Source organism: Vigna unguiculata, chromosome 8 (genome assembly GCF_037176805.1).
Source record: "Vigna unguiculata cultivar grain cowpea cultivar isolate G323 ecotype 2 chromosome 8, ASM3717680v1, whole genome shotgun sequence".
Classification (NCBI taxonomy): domain Eukaryota; kingdom Viridiplantae; phylum Streptophyta; class Magnoliopsida; order Fabales; family Fabaceae; genus Vigna; species Vigna unguiculata.
In genome coordinates, this window is record NC_140799.1 from 20,562,444 (window position 1) to 20,582,538 (window position 20,095).

At 32.0% G+C, this 20,095-nt stretch overlaps 1 protein-coding gene and 1 long non-coding RNA gene across 3 annotated transcripts; one reads left to right on the forward strand and one right to left on the reverse strand.

The window, feature by feature from the left end:
- Window positions 1–1,425: 1,425 nt before the first annotated feature.
- On the reverse strand, window positions 1,426–2,275 carry LOC114194210 (uncharacterized). The gene is made up of 2 exons (XR_003606352.2): window positions 2,017–2,275; window positions 1,426–1,943 (listed from the first exon to the last, which is right to left on the reverse strand). It is a non-coding gene; the product is annotated as an uncharacterized LOC114194210 (long non-coding RNA).
- LOC114194209 (LEAF RUST 10 DISEASE-RESISTANCE LOCUS RECEPTOR-LIKE PROTEIN KINASE-like 2.3) lies at window positions 1,733–17,818 on the forward strand. 2 transcript variants are annotated; one of them, XM_085665575.1, is made up of 5 exons: window positions 1,733–2,525; window positions 4,332–4,364; window positions 4,514–4,540; window positions 11,069–11,150; window positions 17,681–17,818. In XM_085665575.1, the coding sequence occupies exons 1-5, from the start codon at window positions 1,733–1,735 to the stop codon at window positions 17,754–17,756; spliced, it is 1,011 nt and encodes a 336-aa protein (XP_085521701.1). In that variant the 3' UTR covers window positions 17,757–17,818. The 2 variants fall into 2 exon arrangements, with proteins under 2 accessions (XP_085521701.1, XP_027940120.1); XM_028084319.2 differs by lacking the exon at window positions 17,681–17,818 and having other exon boundaries at window positions 11,069–12,408.
- Window positions 17,819–20,095: the final 2,277 nt, after the last annotated feature.

Here is a 20,095-nt window from a genome sequence, read left to right on the forward strand (position 1 = left end):
TAACTAATAAAACTCCTTTAGCTACGGGCCCCATAGTGAGCCCAATACCCGTCCATGACCATCAAGCCGCAGCATCCCTATTGTCATTACCACTGCCAAGGGTTCTCACATCTGCTCACATCAATAAAATCGATGATCATCGTAAAGGAGAAAAACCCACACACAAACATACAAGCAAGTAGAAGGGTAAGCTAGTGTAAAAGATTCTTATATCATAACACTCAACATTCAATCACATAGTCAAGCATAAATAACGCGAAACCACACATGAGATACCAAACCATTTAAGACTCCAAGACTAGACTATCCGGATACGCATAATTATGCACCGCCACGAAACCGTGGAATTATGTCCTAGCAGTGAGGCATCACCACGAGGCCTTCGCAGAATTACATCCTTACATGAGGCACAACCACGAGGTCTTCGTGGAATTACGTTCTGGCCTTGAGGCACCACCACGTTACCCTCGTGGAATTACGTCCTAATGTTGAGGCACCACCATGAACTCTCACCCCGAGGATTCATGGAATTAAGTCCAATAGATGAGGCACCACCAAGGACACCCATTAGAAGGGTCCATGGGATTACGTCCGTTAGATGAGGCAACACCAGGGACACCCATTAGAAGGGTCCATAGGATTACGTCCATTAGATGAGACACCACCATGAGCACTCACTTTGAAAGTCATGGGATTATGTCCTATCCATACCTTATCCATGTTTCACCAACCACTCATTAAGTTCTCGTACACATCAATCTCATGCCAATATGTATATATATATATATATACTCAACTAACCAAGCGTATATCACACCAAGCTCATGCCAAACACATCAACTTCCAGCCCCAATATAACATATAGAGTACATATAGGATCATGCTTTGAACTGGTTAAGTACCCATCAACCAATCGTGTGAAACATACATTTATACTCTTAACTCTGCCAATCTCGCTCAAGCTAAAGAGCCCTCGCTCAGGTGAGAGGGACCCCTCGCCCAAGCTATCTGCTCTCGCCTAGGCGAGACTGAAACAGGAAGCACGTCGAGGTCTCGCTCAAGCTAGCCCAACTCGCTCAGGCGAGACTACTCTCGCTCAGGCGAGTGGCCTTCGCTTAAGCGAGCCCTCGAAATAGAAAGGGGGTGAGCTGTTGCTGCTCTCGCTCAGGCGAGAACTCTTCGCTTAAGCGAGAGCTTTCGTTTTGAGCGACCAACCCGTTCGCCTAAGCGAGTTCAACAGAGCTCACTACTCTATCGCGTGCATAAACATATTTGCATCATAAGCCTTAGCTTCCCTTCCTTGATTGTTGACGAATTCTTTTTGATTCACTTATAATTCATTACTCCAATCACCTTTAGATTATTACACCACTACAAAAAATTAAAATAGATAATTAAATAGTGATTGAAATGATGAGTTAAATGTGGATAAAAATAAATAAGTCAAGTATCATTATGCAAGATAAAAATTAGAGTTTCAAAGTATAATGACTCTATTATTAAAGACAATTTAGAGTCTCTACCCGTTGGTTCGTATCTACCTAAATGGGATGATAAGATACGGTACAAATATAAGTGGTAGTCAACTATGACAGCTGAAAACAACTGAAATTTTCGTTTAGAATTGAAAATATCTTCTTCATCTATCTTCCCAAGTAGTTGAAACCCGTGCACAACAACAAATAGTCTCAAGAGAGCGTAGCAAAGAGTTAATCAAATTCACACGGCAACGATGAAAAGACCAGTAAGAATACCTATCGTCATCATTCTTCTACTTATACAAACTTGCACCGCCGCGCTCAGCTCCAACTGCCAAGCTTCCTCCTGCGGCAACATTCCCAACATAAGTTACCCCTTTCGACTCAGCAGTGACCCATCTCACTGCGGCGACGCCAGGTACCAATTGCAGTGTGAGAACAACACAACTCTTCTAGCCCTGTTTTCTGGTAAATACAGAGTCCAAGAAATCGATTACAAGAGATACAAAATCCGAGTGAGCGATGCGGAGGACGGTACCTGCTCCTCCATGCCTCGCTATTTCTTGCACTCCGGCAATTTTAGTAACGATCTCATCGGTCCTGGAAGGGATCCCCTGAAATTGGACCCATTTTTTCAACCGTCGATAGCGTATTTCAATTGCAGCGATCCAATCGCTGACGATCCAAGATATGTTGCTGTGGAAGCCAGGGGTTGCGACCTGAGAGGACACGTGTATGGTGTTGTTAGGGATTCGCGAAACGGTTTTGGTGTGAAGGACATCAAGGTTGGGTGCCAGCTGATGGTGGCTACTTTTGGTGGTGTGGGAGAGCACAAGTCCAACGGAGCAGTTTCGTATGGTGAAATCTTAAAAATGCTTTCACAGGGATTTGAGCTTTCTTGGTTGTATGTTATCTGTGAAAATCAATGCGGAAAGGGAATAGATTGCAGCGTTGTTGATGAATCCACAGATGAAGTTCGGTGTGGCCAGAAAGAATGCCGTTATATCTACGAACAACCTAACTCAGTCACATACCAATGCAGCGGCGGTAATGACACCTTTTTTCACTTCCTCTATGTGTCTATAATTGGTTAAATTGTTATTTTAGTTTGTTTCATTCATAAAAATATTGTTTTGCGTAATTATTTATAGCTATTAGTTAATAAAAGGAATTTTCTCTATAATAAATTTCGAAATGGGTTTTAGATTTAGCCCATTTTATTATGAAAATTTTCTTTATCACCACAGTCTATTTTATTAATTTTATTGTTTATATAAAAACTATTTACGATAAATTTAGTTATCCTTAAATATTTAATTATACTAAAATTTAATAAAAATGTTTATTATGTAATTATTTTTTCTAAATTATTTTTTAATAACTTTAATGAACATTTTAATAATTATTTTTATTTCAATAGTTGTTATATTGTCTAATTTTAAATTACATTTTTATTTTTTATTATTATTATAAAAAAAAAAAGTGATACACATGTGAACATATTGTGTTTATGTTCCCATTGATATTGATATAGACATGTGTTTTAATAATTGATTTAGTGGATCGGCCACTAGTCTACCTATGAAGTTGGACAGGACAACTTGTCAATTGAATACCGGTTCACCTAATTTGTGAATAGCTCCCACAAGTCAATCTGTCCAATTTATAATAATAATAATAATAATAATAATAATAATAATAATAATAATAATAATAATAATATAATAATAATAATAAAATTTCAAAAATTTATTTTATAACATTCATTTAAATAAACAAATTTATTAATAGAGAAAAGTATATTAATTAAATTTAGTCTACCTTTCATATAAATATAAATGTTTTTATTAATATTAGAAAAATTAAGTTTATAAGATATAGAAATGATGAAAACATATATTCTATTTTTTAGATGCTTAAAATCTTAACAAAATTATATTATAAAAAGAATTTTAATATAATTTTCTTAAAGAGTAGTGGTCCAATCAACTGTGCTCCGTATGGTCGGCTGAGTAGGCAAAGTAGCACTAAATGAAATGAAATTTCACCCCCATTATTTGATGATAGGTTAACAAGCTGGATAGTCTATCTTACATTGTTATCCATTCTTCTTTCTTTCACATTTTATGATGATATAATTAAATGAAAATTATAATATTCTCTCTTATAATTGAATAATTAAATTGAACTTTTTATTCACAAAATGATTAAAATAGAAGAAAAAATAATTTAGTTTTTGTATTTTCTTTATTTGGTAAGGAGACTTATTTGCATTTTAATATGTTTAATATTTTTTTATTTTTAGCACTCATGATATGTTAGGTATTTTTGTTTTATATACATCCACAACTTTTAGAGAGGGCTGGTATCATGTCACATAATTGAAGAGACCTCCCTCTTAAAAGTATTTGTATTCCTGTACATTCTTATTTTGTTGAGAGTAGCTTCATCACCATTGAATTAATCCTTCATTTTTTTTAGAAATAAATAAAATATAAATGGGAGCAAACTATATATTGAGAAATTAAATTTTTCAAAATGATTCAACTAAATTAAATATAGATTATATGATATTTTAAACAAAAATAAACTAAAAGAAATTATACAAATTGAATGAACTCTACGTTAGAGTGAATTCTAAACGACGACTTGTATTTATCAACACCAATCTATATTCGACGGGTGTTATTAAATATAGTTAAAAAATATGAAGGTCTTAAATATATAAATATATTCTGATTGGAAGTTTTAATTATAAAGTAAAATTATTCTGCACATGTGTTTATGTAAGATCTTACAAAATTCTCATAAATCTTCTTTTAGTTCCCTGAATTTCATTTTAATGTTTTTCAGGTAGTATTGCAGAAAACATAATTTCCGCAATAAGTAAGTTTCTATCCTTGTTTATTCTATTGTTCGGTTATTTTCCTTTATATATTTATACATAATCTAGTCCTTTACCTCCTTGTTCCTTAGATTCTACTGGTTTGGTTTTTATTCTTCCAGTTTGTTGACATCACAAAACTTTCTTGCAGTTTTATTTTGTATCGGTCTTTACAGAGGTAACTTTCTTTTCTTCCTATCATGTACCTTCGTTTCTATAATGATCACATTTATTATATTATTATCGCTGACAAGAAAACATTTATTATATTATTTAATACATTTTATCAAGATTAATTATATTTAAAATGTTGAAAACTATTTAAAGAGAACTAGTCTTTGTTTATCGTTCCATATAACCGTATTAAGTGTCATCTTGACCGTTTATACAGCGGTGCATGTACGTACTTTGACAGGGTCACTACTAAAAGAATTTATATTTTCTATTAATTTTGTTTTGAATTTTTTTTATAGAAAATATTTATAAATTGTTATGAAAAAAAATTGCAGGAAATTGCTGCTATTATTTTTGCAAAACATTTTGTATAAAACACTTTTCACAATAAATTTTGTAAAAAATATTTACGAATTTTATAATTTTGTAAAATAATTACTCACGAAGGAATTACATTCCAATTAAGATTCTTACAAAAAATAGTAAGAAAAAGTCTTTTCTTGCAATTCTTTTAAAAAATTTGCAAGAAAAATCTCATGTAATATAAGAGTTTTCAGTAGTGGGTTGAATGAGAAAATTAGTACTTTTTTCATTACATATTTCTTTTCCTTTGTGTATGATATGTGAGTGTGAGCTAGAGTGAGTGCCTTGAGTGAAGTGAGGTTATCAGTGTTAAGCGTTCCAACTCCAACATTGTGGTATTTAGAGCTAGGTTATAGAAGGAGTTGTGTGAAAGAGAGCATTATTGAGAGTGTGCATATGGCTGTTGTGGGTGTCATACCAAGGAGTCTTCTTGTTTTTTTCATGGGAAAGGATATGAAAATTGGTGTGTAAAGTTGAAGGCTATCTATGAGTTTCAAGAAGTGGATGAAATTGTGAAAAGAGGTTTCCAGGAACATGCTAAGAATGCCTCAGATGATCAAGAACAAACATACAAGGTGAATAAGAGACTAGATTTCAAGGCTAAGGTGTTGTTGTATCAATGCATCTCGGTAAATATTTTTCAGAAGATCTCACAAGCTGCCATTGCAAAGCAAGCTTGGGACATGTTGAAGAAGGCGTATGGGAATGCAGGAAAAACCAAAAAGGTGCCTTTGCAATCCTTGCGGAGACAATTTGAATTTCTCTCCATGACTGACCAAGAATCAATATTTGAAAATTTTAACAAGATTCAAGCACTTGTTAATTCTATGCTTGTGTATGATGAGGTTGTAGAAGACATGAAGATTGTGAAGAAGGTGGTTCGAATGTTAACTCCAAGTTTTTATCATATAATTGTTGCCATAGAAGAATCAAAAGATCTGGGTGCTATAACTGTTGAGGAATTGTAGAATCCTTTGGAGGCACATGAGTTGATAATCGTTAATAGAAAGAACAATGAGAAAATGGTAGAACAAATCGATCCATAGCCAAGCATAAGTGATGACCCTCATTTCACGTGGTGGCTGGAACAAGGAGGCTCCACGGCTTGGATGCAGCGGAAGAAAGTGCAGAAAGGTGTTTTCGGTGGTAGTGATGAAGGAACTCTAAGAAGGTTGGGTCAATCTTAAAGGAGGAAGGCTAGAGGAGATTCTTAAAGAAGCTTTTGCTATGTGACTCGAAGAATGTTTTATGGAATGATCTCAACAGCATAACATTGCACATTCAAGAATGATTTTACAAGAGGTGGAGGCTTTCATTTATAATAGAAGGCAAGCTCCAAATGCAAGCTAAATGTGCATCGAAATGGGTTGCAAATGTAAGCTAAAATTGGCGCCAAAATCTCCTAGATCCACAATTCTCGGATCATTAGCCACATGGCATGGTCACACTTACCTCATTTACAACATGTGCTAAATGTGCAACGCATAGACAAGCTAGCAACATTCTCAGCCTTGACTTTTGAATTTGGGCTTGAATGGATCCAATTTCAAAAGCTAGGTGAGTTATGATCCAATTTAAATCTACATTAATGGATTAGGACAAGCTCATCAAATCTTGATATGTTCCTTGACCCATGAAAATAGCATTTAAAGCCCATTGGGCTCTTGAAGTTTCGTCTCTTGTATTCTTCTCAGCTTGCTTCTAGTGATTGGGCCTATGGTTAGGCCCAAATCATCATCTCCTCCTTCTTGAAGAGGATTTGTCCTTAAATATAGAGGGTCATTATCTTCCTCATGCCCACCTGCAAAAGGAATTAAATCAGTCACATTAGCGATGGTATGCACTCCATATTCCTTAGGAAGGTCTAATTGATATGCATTGTTGTTGACCTTCCTTAGGATTTGGAAAGGACCATCTCCACAAGGGTTAAGTTTGGACTTCCTTCGTTTAAAAAACCTTTATTTTCTTAAATTATGTCAAACTAGATCCCCTTCATTAAAGATGACCTCTCTTCTCTCTTTAATATTATACTTAATGTCTCTCTCAGTTTGGTGTTGTATTTGTTGTCTAATCTTTTCATGCAAATCCTTGACAAAGTTAGACTTAGACACCCTTTCTTTATGAAAAAAAAAATCAAAGAAAGTAGGTAAAGGTACTAAATCCAAGGTGTCAAAGGATTAAACTCATATTGAACCTCAAAAGGAGAGATTTTAGTAGTTATATGAACTACTTTATTATATGCAAACTCTATATGGGGAAGGTACTCATCCCAAGATTTATGATTACCCTTCAAGTCACTCTCAATAATCTAGGCAATGATCTATGAACTACCTTTGTTTGCCCATCTATTTGTGGGTGACAAGTGGTAGAAAAATTCAACTTAGTCTCGATCTAAACTATAAGGTCCTCCTAAAGTGATTAAAGAATTTAGTATCCTTATCAAACACAATAGTGCATGGTAATCCATGAAGTTTAACCACATCTCTAAAGAAGAACTTTGCTATATGACTTGTATCATCTATCTTGTGGCATAGTATAAAATGAGCCATTTTACTAAAGCGGTCCACCACCACAAATTTAAAATCAAACACCCTAGCAGTTCTTAGAAGTCCTAGGACGAAGTCCATGCTTATGTTCTCCCAAGGGGTAGAACCAAGAGGAAAATGAGTATAAATACCATGAGACATTGATTTTGACTTTGCTTATATGTAATACACTTATAGCAATGCCTTTGGAAATTCCTCTTCATATGGGGCCAAAAGAATTTTTCCTTAAGGATACTTAGAGTCTTATCTACCCCAAAATGTCTCATAAGTGCTCCTTCATGCATTTCTTCAATTAGGAGTTTTCTATGTGAACCTTGGGAAATGCAAACCTTTCCTTCTTTAAACAAATAACCCCCATTCATCAATGTGATCAAATCCAAGAATTTGGGCTCCAAGTTTTGCAAAAAGTGTGTGCCTTCTTGACAAAACATCAGCCACTATATTTGTTTTGCCCTTCTTGTGTTTGATTACATAGGGAAATTGCTCAAGATACTTTATCCATTTAACATGCCTTTTGTTGAGCTTATGTTGACTCTTCAAATACTTAAGTGACTTATGGTCACTGTGAATGACAAATTCCTTGACAACAAGATAATGCTCATAAGGTTGAAGGGCCCTCATAAGGACATACATTTCCTTGTCATATGTGGGATAATTGAGAGAAGCGCCATGTTTATTTTCACTAAAACATGCAATTGGATGACCTTCTTGCAATAATAATGCACCTATGCCAATTCCCAAGGCATCACATTCTAGTTCAAAGGTTTTTGCAAAGTGTGGCAAAGCTAGAATGGGTGCCTTGGTCAATCTTTCTTTTATTTATTGAAAAGCTTTTTCATGTTTTTCCACCAAACAAATGTTACATCTTTCTTCACTAAGTCATTGAGTGGTGAAGCTAGACTAGAGAAATTAGGAACAAACCTTCTATAAAAGTTTGTCAAACCATGGTAGCTCCTAATTTCTCCTACACTTTTGGAAGTAGCCCATTTTGGATGGCCTTGATTTTCTCAAGATCCATATGAACCCAACTTTTATTGACCACAAAACCTAAAAAGACAACACTATCAATACAAAAAAAATACAATTATCTATATTACCAAACAAATGATTAACCCTAAGAATGGAGAAGACTAACCTAAGATAACATACATGATCATGCAAACTCTTACTATACACTAAAATATCATCAAAATAAACTACAACAAATTTACCTATACAATCCCTTAAGACATGATTCATGAGTCGCATGAAGGTGCTTGGTGCATTAGTAAGGCCAAAAGGCATCACTAACCATGCATATAATCCAAACTTAGTCTTGAAAGAAATTTCCCACTTATCACCTTCTTTAATCCAAATTTGGTGATAACCAACCTTAAAATCAATTTTGGAAAATATTATGAACCATGCAATTCATCCAACATATAATCTAGCCTAGGGATTGGATGCCTCTACTTTATTGTAATATTATTGATGGCTCTACATTCATACCAAATTCTCCACTCTCCATCTTTCTTAGGAACTAATAAAACTTGCAAAGCGCAGGGGCTAAGATCTTTTTAATCCAACCCTTATCCAACAAGTCTTCTACATAAGCATTTATCTTCTTTGTGACTACACGTAAGGGATATCTTCAACATATAACTCACACTGATTTGTTACACCTATGTAACTATGATCTGCTAAAGGATCTACAACAACACATGACGCTTTGGTGCTCATTTGAACAACCTTAGAAAATGTATAAGTTGTTCCCTGAGTTTCGACTAAGAATGAGCAAGGGACTATAAATTCTCATCAATCTCTTGCTTCAAGGATTGCCAAATTTGATTATGTTTTTTTTAAACTACATATCAATTTTATGTAAGGCATCCTGAGTGCAAGATTTGAGAGTTCTTAATGGTGGTGGGCTGAAGTAATCTCAAAGTCCCCATGCCGCACCAGTTTTGCGCACACATCTTGGGCTCTTCGATCTTACTTTGACCATCATCAAAATATCATCTCGACCACGAAGAATAAATGAGCCTTATGTGCAAACTAAGAAGTCATTTTTCTGATCTGGTGTGAGCAACCTTTCACATCACATAGTGAGGAAAATGATATAAAAGGGTAGTAAACTCTAGCCTTGTTGCCTCTGTTTATGCCTTCTCGAGGCAATCCTCTAACAAAGTATACACCCTCATGATAGTAAGTGGGGTGTATCATTTAGTTTTTGTCGTTCTTGGGCAGCCAATCTCTTTTCCTACAACACAAAATAAAAAATGAGACAAGAAAAAGTGTAAATATAAATTTGTTTCACTATAACAATTGTAAAAAACTAACTTGCTAAAAATCATCAAACCAACTAACATGAAATTGCATCAAATCCTCCTGGTTGATCTAGTACTTGACACAGGGACTATATTGATCTTTAAGCTTTCTAAATACATATTCTTGTGTTAAGAAATTCTTAAAGTCACTCAATTTGGTGGCAATGGCAGATAAGATCATATTTCTTACAACCTTCATGTTGGGAATGTCAAAATTTTGTTGTACAAACAAACATTAATCAATTTCATATAAATGTAGATTAATAATGAAATTAACTAATATGATGTTAACATATATGAATATCCTACCATATGAGGTTCTACTTTGCCTTTTCAACCTCATCCCATGTAGGAATGGCAACAGAAACATATCATCAAGTTATAAGTCCCAAATAGCCACTAAACTTAGCATCATTTGGACATGACAACTTACCCCAATGAGTATCCATGTCAACCCGTAGTTATATGAGGCAACTAGGTCACAAAGCTTTTTTTGCTTTTCAATCTATAGTCTGTCATAATTGAAAAATAACGATCTAAACTATGTTTTTTCCAATATATTTTTTAAAATGTACAATGTACAAATTACCTATAATTTAATCTAATATTTAAAACAAACTAATGACTTAGTTCTGAATTCACTCCTACAAACTAAAATATTAATTAGTCGTTATAATTTTTACTATTCTTATATTTTTAATTTTAATTTTAAGCATTCAATAATTAAATTTAAGCAATTGAAATTTAATTAAATATTCAAAATTTAAATAACATAGACTAGGATGAATAAATATAATAAAATGGAAATATTCATATGTTCCCATGATTGAGATCCCTAAAAACAATGGCAATATCATGTTTAAAAACAAAATGGATGTTTAAATTGCTTACCTCATTGAAGAATCCAACCATTTAATGACATCAAAGTTTGGTCCCCAAAGTTAAAGGAATAAGAAAGGATAAAATTTTAGTTGAAACCTACAAGAAAGATATTATGAAGGACTTTAAGGTCGGGAGATCTAGTCTATCAATGAGTTTAGTTAATTGTATAAAAGATCATAACACTACCTTCAATTCAAAAATCTAAGTCAATGATTTTTGTGAATCTTTCTCTTTAGATATTGCCAATCTCACTCATCTTCCAACTCTAATCATCTTCTCATAAGTGAGTCCTTTCTCCCACATTTGAACAATTTAATTGATGCATAATTTTAACATTGTTGTGAATAGTTGTTATTAATTGTAAACATTCTGACATAATGATAAAAATAAGAAATATTTTTCAACACAACTATAATAAATTTTTTAACCATGCAGGATTGATGCAAATTTTTGGCTTGAATAAAGCTACAGGATATGATGGTGATATCGTAGCTGCCATGGGAACAAGTGTCGGAAGGTATATCTTTCCGTACTTTATAATACGATTTATATTTGGTGTGGTAGCTTTTGTTGTGTTGTTAATATATAAATGGGGAAAAAGACATAAATCAAAGTATGAAAATATTGAAACTTTTCTACAAGAAAACACCCTCGCTCCAATAAGGTACTCATATAAAGAAATACAACACATGACTAGGGGTTTTAAGGAAAAGCTAGGTCAAGGTGGATTTGGCTTGGTATACAAAGGAAAGTTGCGTAGTGGGTCATTTGTTGCGATAAAGATATTGAGTAAATCAAAGTCTAATGGACAAGATTTCATTAGTGAAGTTGGTACTATTGGAAGAATACATCATACAAATGTGGTGCGACTTATTGGATTTTGTGTTGAATCATCAAATCATGCTCTTGTTTATGAATTCATGCCTAATGGTTCTCTTGATAAATATATTTTTTCCAAGCAAGATGTTATCTCTTTAACTCATAGACAAATATATGAGATATCTCTTGGAGTGGCTCGTGGTATTGCTTATTTGCATGAAGGTTGTGACATTCAAATTTTGCATTTTGATATCAAGCCACATAACATCCTTTTGGACGAAAACTTTGTCCCAAAGGTTTCAGACTTTGGCTTGGCAAGACTTTATCCTACAGACAAAAGCATTATCACTTTGACTGATGTTAGGGGAACACTTGGATACATGGCACCCGAGTTATTTTATCATAATTTGGGAGGAGTATCATACAAGGCAGATGTTTATAGTTTTGGGATGCTTTTGATGGAAATGGCAAATAAGAAAAGAAATTTTAATGCACATGCAAATGATTCAAGTGAGTTTTTTTTCCCTCTTTGGATATATGATCAATTGAGTGAAGAAAATGAGATAGAAGGAGAAAGTGGTACCAAGCAAGAATACAAAGATGAGATAAAGAAGATGTTTTTAATAGCATTATGGTGTATACAATTAAAGTCAAGTGATCGTCCTCCCATGAACAAAGTAGTGGAGATGTTGGAAGGAGAACTTGAGAATATTGAAATGCCTCCAAAACCTTCCCTCTTTCATATAAATGATCACAAAAATAAATCCTATGAAACCTCTTCAAATGATGACAGTGGATGGACAAGTTATACCGAGGAAAGCATTGTTCATACTTCTTCTGAATATTCTACTTGATATTTGTAATGATTAATAAATACATTAATTCGATGCATGATGTTTCTTTTAAAAGACATTGATTACTTATTTTATTTTTGCAATTTAAAGTTGATTTAACAAGTGAAGATCTCACGTTCTAAGTAGTATTACGGATGTAAATATAACATACATTTTACTGATTCAAAAGTAATTTAAAAAATAAAAATAAATAGTAACTATCTGTTTTGTTTGTTAATTGTCCAAGTCACCAAATACATGATTTATACTAACTTTCTACTATGCAAGAAAAATAAATTTAAATGAAAGAAGTTCTTATCATACCAATTGAAAATATCTTTGTATTCGTTGATTAGATTTTAAGTTATCGTTTTTCTGACAAGTTCTTTGAATATACTTACCAACAACATTATATTTTGTTATACTCATCTTTTTTGTTAATTATAGCAGCTATAACAGCCATTTTGAATAAGCGTTAACCTTCATTTGCTGTACGACCACTTTCATCTAACTCATGGAATTATATATTGAAAAAAATATCTTTTCATAACTTATTTTCAGAGTATACTAGTGTTTTCAATAACATAAATATATTTTGAAACTAACAAAGCGGGATAAAAAATATATAAACGAAAGTAAAAAATTAATGTGGGAAACACTTACAAAAATAACTTTAAATTCGAGATGAAATCATAATATGGATAGAAATTTATTATTGCGGTACATTATGAGGAAATTTTGATACAAATGAAAGCCATGGATCAAAATATATATATATATATATATATATATATATATATATATATATATATATATATATATATATATAAATATGTGTGTGTGTGTGATGCAAAGATGTCGTTTGATTCATAATAATCCTTTTGATTAAACTCTTGCGCATTATTAGTTCAGATGGTTTTAATAGATTTGTTAAATTGATTACGAACGTAAGCAAGGAAATTAGAAATAAGATTTCTAGCTTCGGTCTTGTTTTTCATGAGATCCAACCATGTGTGTCTACTACAGTCATCTACTATGGTGAGGAAGTATTTATGACCATGTATGGAAGCTCAACTAATAGGACTCCCTATGTCCATGTGAACATGATCAAAAGTATTTTTAGCGTGCGAAAAACTTTGAGGAAACTTAAGCTTTCGTTGTTTTCCCAGCCAACAATATTCACAGCTTTCATTGTTCGTATAAGGAATATCACTATAATTTTTACTTATCTTGTTGTCTGATGGATGGTCGAACCTTTGATGCCATAGACTCGGGTTTTGTCGAATGCAATTAACATTTAATTTCCTCGCTTGACTATGCACGAACCCACTAGAATCAAAGTGTTAGGATATACGAAACAAGCCTCCATTCAAATTTGCATGACTAGTCATCCTCGATGATCTCTCCTCCTGTATCTGACAAAAGGAACGAGAGAAAAGAAGCTTACAATTGGACGTACTCATGAGTTTATGTGTGGAGATGATGTTCAGAGTAAATTCAGGAATGTACAAAAGATTGTAAATAATAAGATTTTCATTCAAGATCATAGTCCCAACACATTGAGTAATAACGTGATGATTATTTGGTAAAGAAACATACAAAGGCTTTATTTCATAAAAGTTTATGTAAGAAGATCTTGAATGTAAGATCCTAGGAAATTAATTAAATAAATAAATAAATAATTTATAAATGTGGGTAGTGAGAGTTTTTATGACAATTGATGTTAGTTTGTATGATGTAGAATAGTACTAGCTCAAATGGTTGAGAGTACTTGATTATGTTGATTATTTAATGGATTATTATTTTAATAATAATATGCTTGATCATGATGAGTGATAATATAATCCTAGATTTATAGGAATTATCATGAAACATGAATTGGTTGTGCACTTACTTTGGAGATTGAATGGTTGTGTGTTTGAATCTTGACCTATGCAAAATAAATTTCTTTTTGCCAAAATTCTTTTTGGCATGAATGTGAAAGGCCAGAAACACTAGCTGACAAGGGGGTAGCCAAGAGGGATGGAAAAACAACCAGTAATTAATCTTGAATGGCAATTAAACACATTTTTATGGCAATTTCGTTTTTGGCCATTAAGCACCATTAAGGTAGAGTTAAGAGACTCATTGAGGAAGAAATAAAGGGTTTTGAGACTGCCAAGAGTGAGTGCAGTAAGGAGAATGTGTTTTGGACCATTTAGAGAGGCTAGCAAGGAATGAGAGCAAGCTTGGAAAGGATACAAGTGCTAGAATCGTTGTGGTGCACAAGGACGTGAGAGATTCCAAGATTTAAGCAAGGAATCCATGTTAGGGGAGCTAAACTCGAGTTTGATTGTGTTTATAGTATTTTCGTATATTGCATGAATTGTTGTTATTAATTTTGTACTGTTGTATCGAATTCTACTAGTTTCTGGAAATTTCTCAGAAACCGCCTAGCGGGCCTTCAAAGCTACCAAGCGACTCTTCCCTTTTCTGTGCAAATTATGGATTCCTGATGAGGAACCGCCTGGCGGCATGAACTACCCGCCAAGCAACGCATGCTTCCCAACATAGTTTTTTGGGTTTTTAGTTGAACGGCCTGGTGGTGATGAACACCCGCCAGGCGACGCTGGTCGATTTGGCATAATTTGATGTTTCTGAGTTCTGGGTTGATTCAGATTGGAGAAAAATGGATCCTTGTTTGATAATCGGAAGTTGGAGATTCATAATAGACGAATTTTGAGTTGAATTGAGGTAGTTGAGGAAATTGATATGAATGCCTTTTTGGATTGGGAACGATTGAGGATTTAGAAGTTAGGAGTGATTGATGGCAGAATTATATAGAAAAATATGAATGTTTGCATTTTGAGTTTGTACTAAGTATAATTCGTGGAATGATTGTTGATTCCGGTCTGTGTAAATGATCATAGCAGTATGGGTTGCAGTTGTGGGTTTTCACAAGTGCAGGGACACTCTAGATTTTTCTCAAGAATGTAAGCACCGTTTCGCAGCACGTTGCTTACTACCAGGCACTAGGACGGTCAATAGTGACACTGTGTGGTTGGGAAGTGAATTAAGGGGTCGAAGTTTCCATTGGGTCAACCTATAGACTTAGTGAAATCAAAAATCACAAGAGGTATTAATTAGATATAACTTTAAAAAGGAAATTATGAGTAGTAAGGTTGTGGTGTGTAAGATAAAGTAATGTAAGTTGTGACCTCAAAATTGAGCGTAGCTTGACTGCATATCTAGGAATTTGGGGATAGGGTATCCTTTATGAAATTACTACTTGTATATGTATGAACTTTTACATAATTCAATGTTGATTAATTACACTTTAAAGTTCTTAGAACACTGATTAACAACACTATAAAATTATAGATTAAATATCCTTGAAACTTACATCACATTGAAACCCTTTCCAACACACACATCTTTATGTAGATTTGAAACGGTAGTTATCTTCTCTCACAGTCTTTCCATTAAGTTTGTTTATCGACCATTCATATTGATTCTTCTTTTATGTAGTTTTTTTTAAAAATTAATTAATAATGTTAGCCATTTTTTCTCTTTTATTTTCCCAATACATTTTTAGTGACTCTTTCGCAATATCTTATTTCAAAATCTCATGTCGGCGTGACTTTCATCTTCTTAGTTTGTATTCATTTCTAATGAAGGTTTTCTCTCCTCCTTTGAAAGCTATGTGTGGCTCTTTAATCACAAATCATATTTTATTTGACTTTCTCTAAACCATTTCACATAAATAGATGAGGTAGTCAAAATCGAGATTTAAATTATAAAATCTTAAGTGTAAGCATAAACGCAAAATATGATCCTATTATTGATTCTGACATCTTCACGCACATAATCACACTTTTACGTACATAAACGCACATTCATGTACATAAACATAATATAAATCATAATATTGATTCTAATAATCAATCATAAACTCATAAACAATATCTCATACCCATACTGATAATCATGTTGTAAATAGTAAACGAAAGCGTACCTGAATTGGCCATAACGATAATATTAGAGCACTCCTATATGCGTAGTGATCTTCCTCTTGCAGAGCACCTTGATTTCCCTTTGGTTTGATCTTCCTCCTGTAGAGCACCTTTATTTTCCTTTGGTTTTCTCTCTTGATGGAGATAGGGAGAAAGGAACAGGAAGAATACGTTATGACTCTCTATGTGTGCTCTCAAAAGGGGACCACGACCATTTATAAACTGAATTACTTAAGTTTTAGTATTTCTAATTTGACCCCTCATCAAATTAGAATTTACTAAGTGATCTCTACACAATATTTATTTTCATGGCATATGCCTTTAGTCAGATCACTTTATTATTTGGCTTTATAAATAATGGCCCTAACACATTTAATTATGTGTCATATATATGCATGACCCAAAATTACTAACAGTAACATCCTACATATTTATATAGTATTTACGAATCAAATCCCACGCAAAATTGTAATACAGTAGGATCGTAGGATTATCGAAAAAAAATCATAAAATAGTGTAAATCGTCATTTTTTTTATTGCACTACCTATTTATATTCTTTGGTGAATGATTAAAATTTTACATTGATATATATGTTGTCAGTCACATAACCAACTTTAATGTAATTAAATTGCATATTAATACAATTAAAATTCATTTCTCAATAAAAAATTAATACAATTAAAGTCCTGCAAGCAACACACCAAAACACTTCCCAATTAAAGATTAATACATTTATAATTTTCCAATTTTGTAGCCACAATTTTGTATAGATTGGAAGAAGCTTACTAACGTTAGTATTTATTAATTATAACGTTAGTATTTATTACTTCTCGTAGGATAAAATTAGCTTAATTTTTACTCTCAGTAAAATCGAATAATTATTTGATTGGTAAAGCATTACTTATTTTATTGGTTAAGTATTTATTGAAAAGTTATTAGTTTTGTAAACATAGTTTGATTAAGTATCGATAAAGGGATTGATTTTATTTCCATATATATTATATATGTTTAATTATATATATATATATATATATATATATATATGTTTTTATAAAAAGTGAAATCTACTATCTATGTTACAATCTTGATTATATTAACCCATCATGATCTTAATCATAATTTCAATTTTAACTACCTTGCACACATACATGGGTATTTTAGTATACGTTGGTCCATATCTATTTTTAAGTTTATCTCCATTTTCAAGGTTTTTTCAAATCAAATTGTGTTAGAATGACTTTAGAAAGTCAATTTAAAAAAAATGTATGCATATTGTTTATTGTTATTGTAGGTTCAGAACACTTATTTGTGGAACAACTATTAAAGATTTTCTATTATTTTGTTTTGTGTGTTTGCAAGTCTTATTTGGTAAGTTACATTATTATTATTTGTTCTTGATCAGAACTCTTCTTAGTCAGAACCAAGTTGTCTCAAAAGCCTTCTTTCCTTCGCCTTTCTCTTTTGGAACATGTCTCTAAGTAACTTCTGGATCGCACTCCGAGGTGGGGTACGGGCAGGCACTCCGACGCTCAAGTTAGTAATTTTTCAATAGAGCGTGTATATTAAGACTCAGTTGAGTTAATCGTGCTTACCTTCGAATACTATACCTTACTTTACATTACCTGGTTTCGATCCCGACTTCATTGCTCTCAGTACTGTTTTTATTCTCTAATAAATAATAATAAACAATGAATATCCTCTCATGAATGTCTCACTATAACTGTCTGAAACTTGAGTGCACTGTTATACATTCACATCCCAATTGAGATTCCTTTGCACGTGACCAAGACTTGCACCCTTATACTCATTCTCCCTAAATGAGATACTCCAAGCCCCTCCCTAGGTCAACCTTCCACCTTTACTCTTTTGGACACTTATGCATGCACATTAGGCCGAGTATATATCGGCTTCCCTCTAGCCCGTGTATATCTTAGCCCCTATACATTATTATTTTTCAACTTCGATTTTCAAATTTTAATTTTGTTACCACATTTTTCAATTTAAAAATATGTATGCATATTGTTTGTTCAAAACCCTTATTTATGAAACAACCTTTTAAGATTTTCTATTATTTTTTACATGTGCATTTACAAGTCTTAATTGATAAGCTACATTTTTATTATTATTTTTTAATTTTGATTTTCAAATTTTAATTTTGTTACCACATTAATAGTATTGTAATTTTTAACACACTATGACAATTGGAGATGGCAAATAAACCCGCCCCCGTGAGTATTGTTTGAACTCATCCCCATTTTGACGGGGAATCCCCGAATTGAAGAAATCTTTTGTTTTGTTGAAATAATTTTATTGAGTATTTATGTTGATATTTGAAAAATTTTCTTAGATCTCTAAGGTATTTATTTTATCTTATTATACCCTTAATTATACATTTAATTTTCTTTCTGCGATTTCTTTCAATAGTCTCTCAAATTATTTCTAAGACACACATTTGTTAACTTTTTAATATTCTTTTATTGTTTATTTTCATCATGTAGAATAATATTTCGATATATTCTATCTAATTATTTTTTATTTTCTAACTCATTATCAATCATACTGTAATTTTTTTACTTTAATTATATAAATAACTTTTATTTACTACAATATAAAAATTTAATGTAATTGCCATGAATTTTTTTTTCACTATCCAACATGTATTGGAGTTCAAAAGATACAAAATCTATGTCAAAATTTTATTATTATGTTTATAATTTGTTCTTTGTGTCATTTTGATCAAGTGATGTATTATAACTTTTATTAATGTATAAAGAAGAGATTCATTAGAATTTAAAAAATTGAAGTAAACAAACATTTAAAATATATTTTAATTTGAATATTTTTTTTCCTTTTATATTTTTTAAACATTTTTTAATTTTATGAACTAAGTTTCATTAATGTTTATAGTTTGCAAATTTAATAAATGTTTTGGTTCTCATAAAATTTTATTTGGTATTCTAATTTAAAATGTAAATAATTATAATTTATTTCAAAGTATTTGATATGGAAGAAACAATTATCCTCTTAATATTGAATATTTAATAATATTATGTTTTCTTTACCGTAATTTATTTTCTTTTATAAAAATTAATATTGAAGTAGTTAGAAAACGAGCACAGATGGGTACGAGATTATACCCGTTACCCCGGCGGAGATGGAGATGTGACAAAAATTTGATACCCATTGAATTTGAGTATGAGGATGAATTTTTTTTTACAGAGATGGGTATGAAATAGAGAAACCTGTCCCACCCTACCCTGTTGTCATCCCTAATGACATTAACAATACTCTTAAAGGTCAATATATTTGTTAGGGAGTGCCGATATAATTAGTCTCAAATTATTGAGAATTATAACTTAGAATGAATTTACTTACATGCAAATTTGTGTAGTTAATGTATTTTAGTTAATTCTAAAATATTTAAGTCAAATTGATTGAACTTCTTAAAAGTAGTATCTAAAAATAATTTTGAAGAATTATTATATATTCATTATTGTCATTAAGAGCGTTTATTCCTTACATGCCATTTGTGTAGTTAATGTATTTTAGTTAACCTTAATATTTTTTATTAAAAAAATCTCATATTTTATATATTCAAATGTTATTTCTCTTTTTTTTTAAGTTAAATTGTTTATATCGATATATATTTTTATTTAAAATTTTTAACATCTAATTAGACGAGATCATATTATATAATTTATCTACATTTTATTTTAATAATATATATATATATATATATATTTTGTTTAATTATACAACACTAATCAATTAGTTTCAATTTTATATTTTAAAATAGATAAATTCATATTCAAATATT

Excerpts from the sequence above, each read along its gene's own strand:
- LOC114194209 (XM_028084319.2), top strand. The coding sequence starts at position 1,733 with ATGAAAAGACCAGTAAGAATACCTATCGTCATCATTCTTCTACTTATA. Across the intron at positions 4,365-4,513 it reads AAACATAATTTCCGCAATAA|TTTTATTTTGTATCGGTCTT; the intron begins GTAAGTTTCTAT and ends ACTTTCTTGCAG. Across the intron at positions 4,541-11,068 it reads TTGTATCGGTCTTTACAGAG|GATTGATGCAAATTTTTGGC; the intron begins GTAACTTTCTTT and ends TTAACCATGCAG.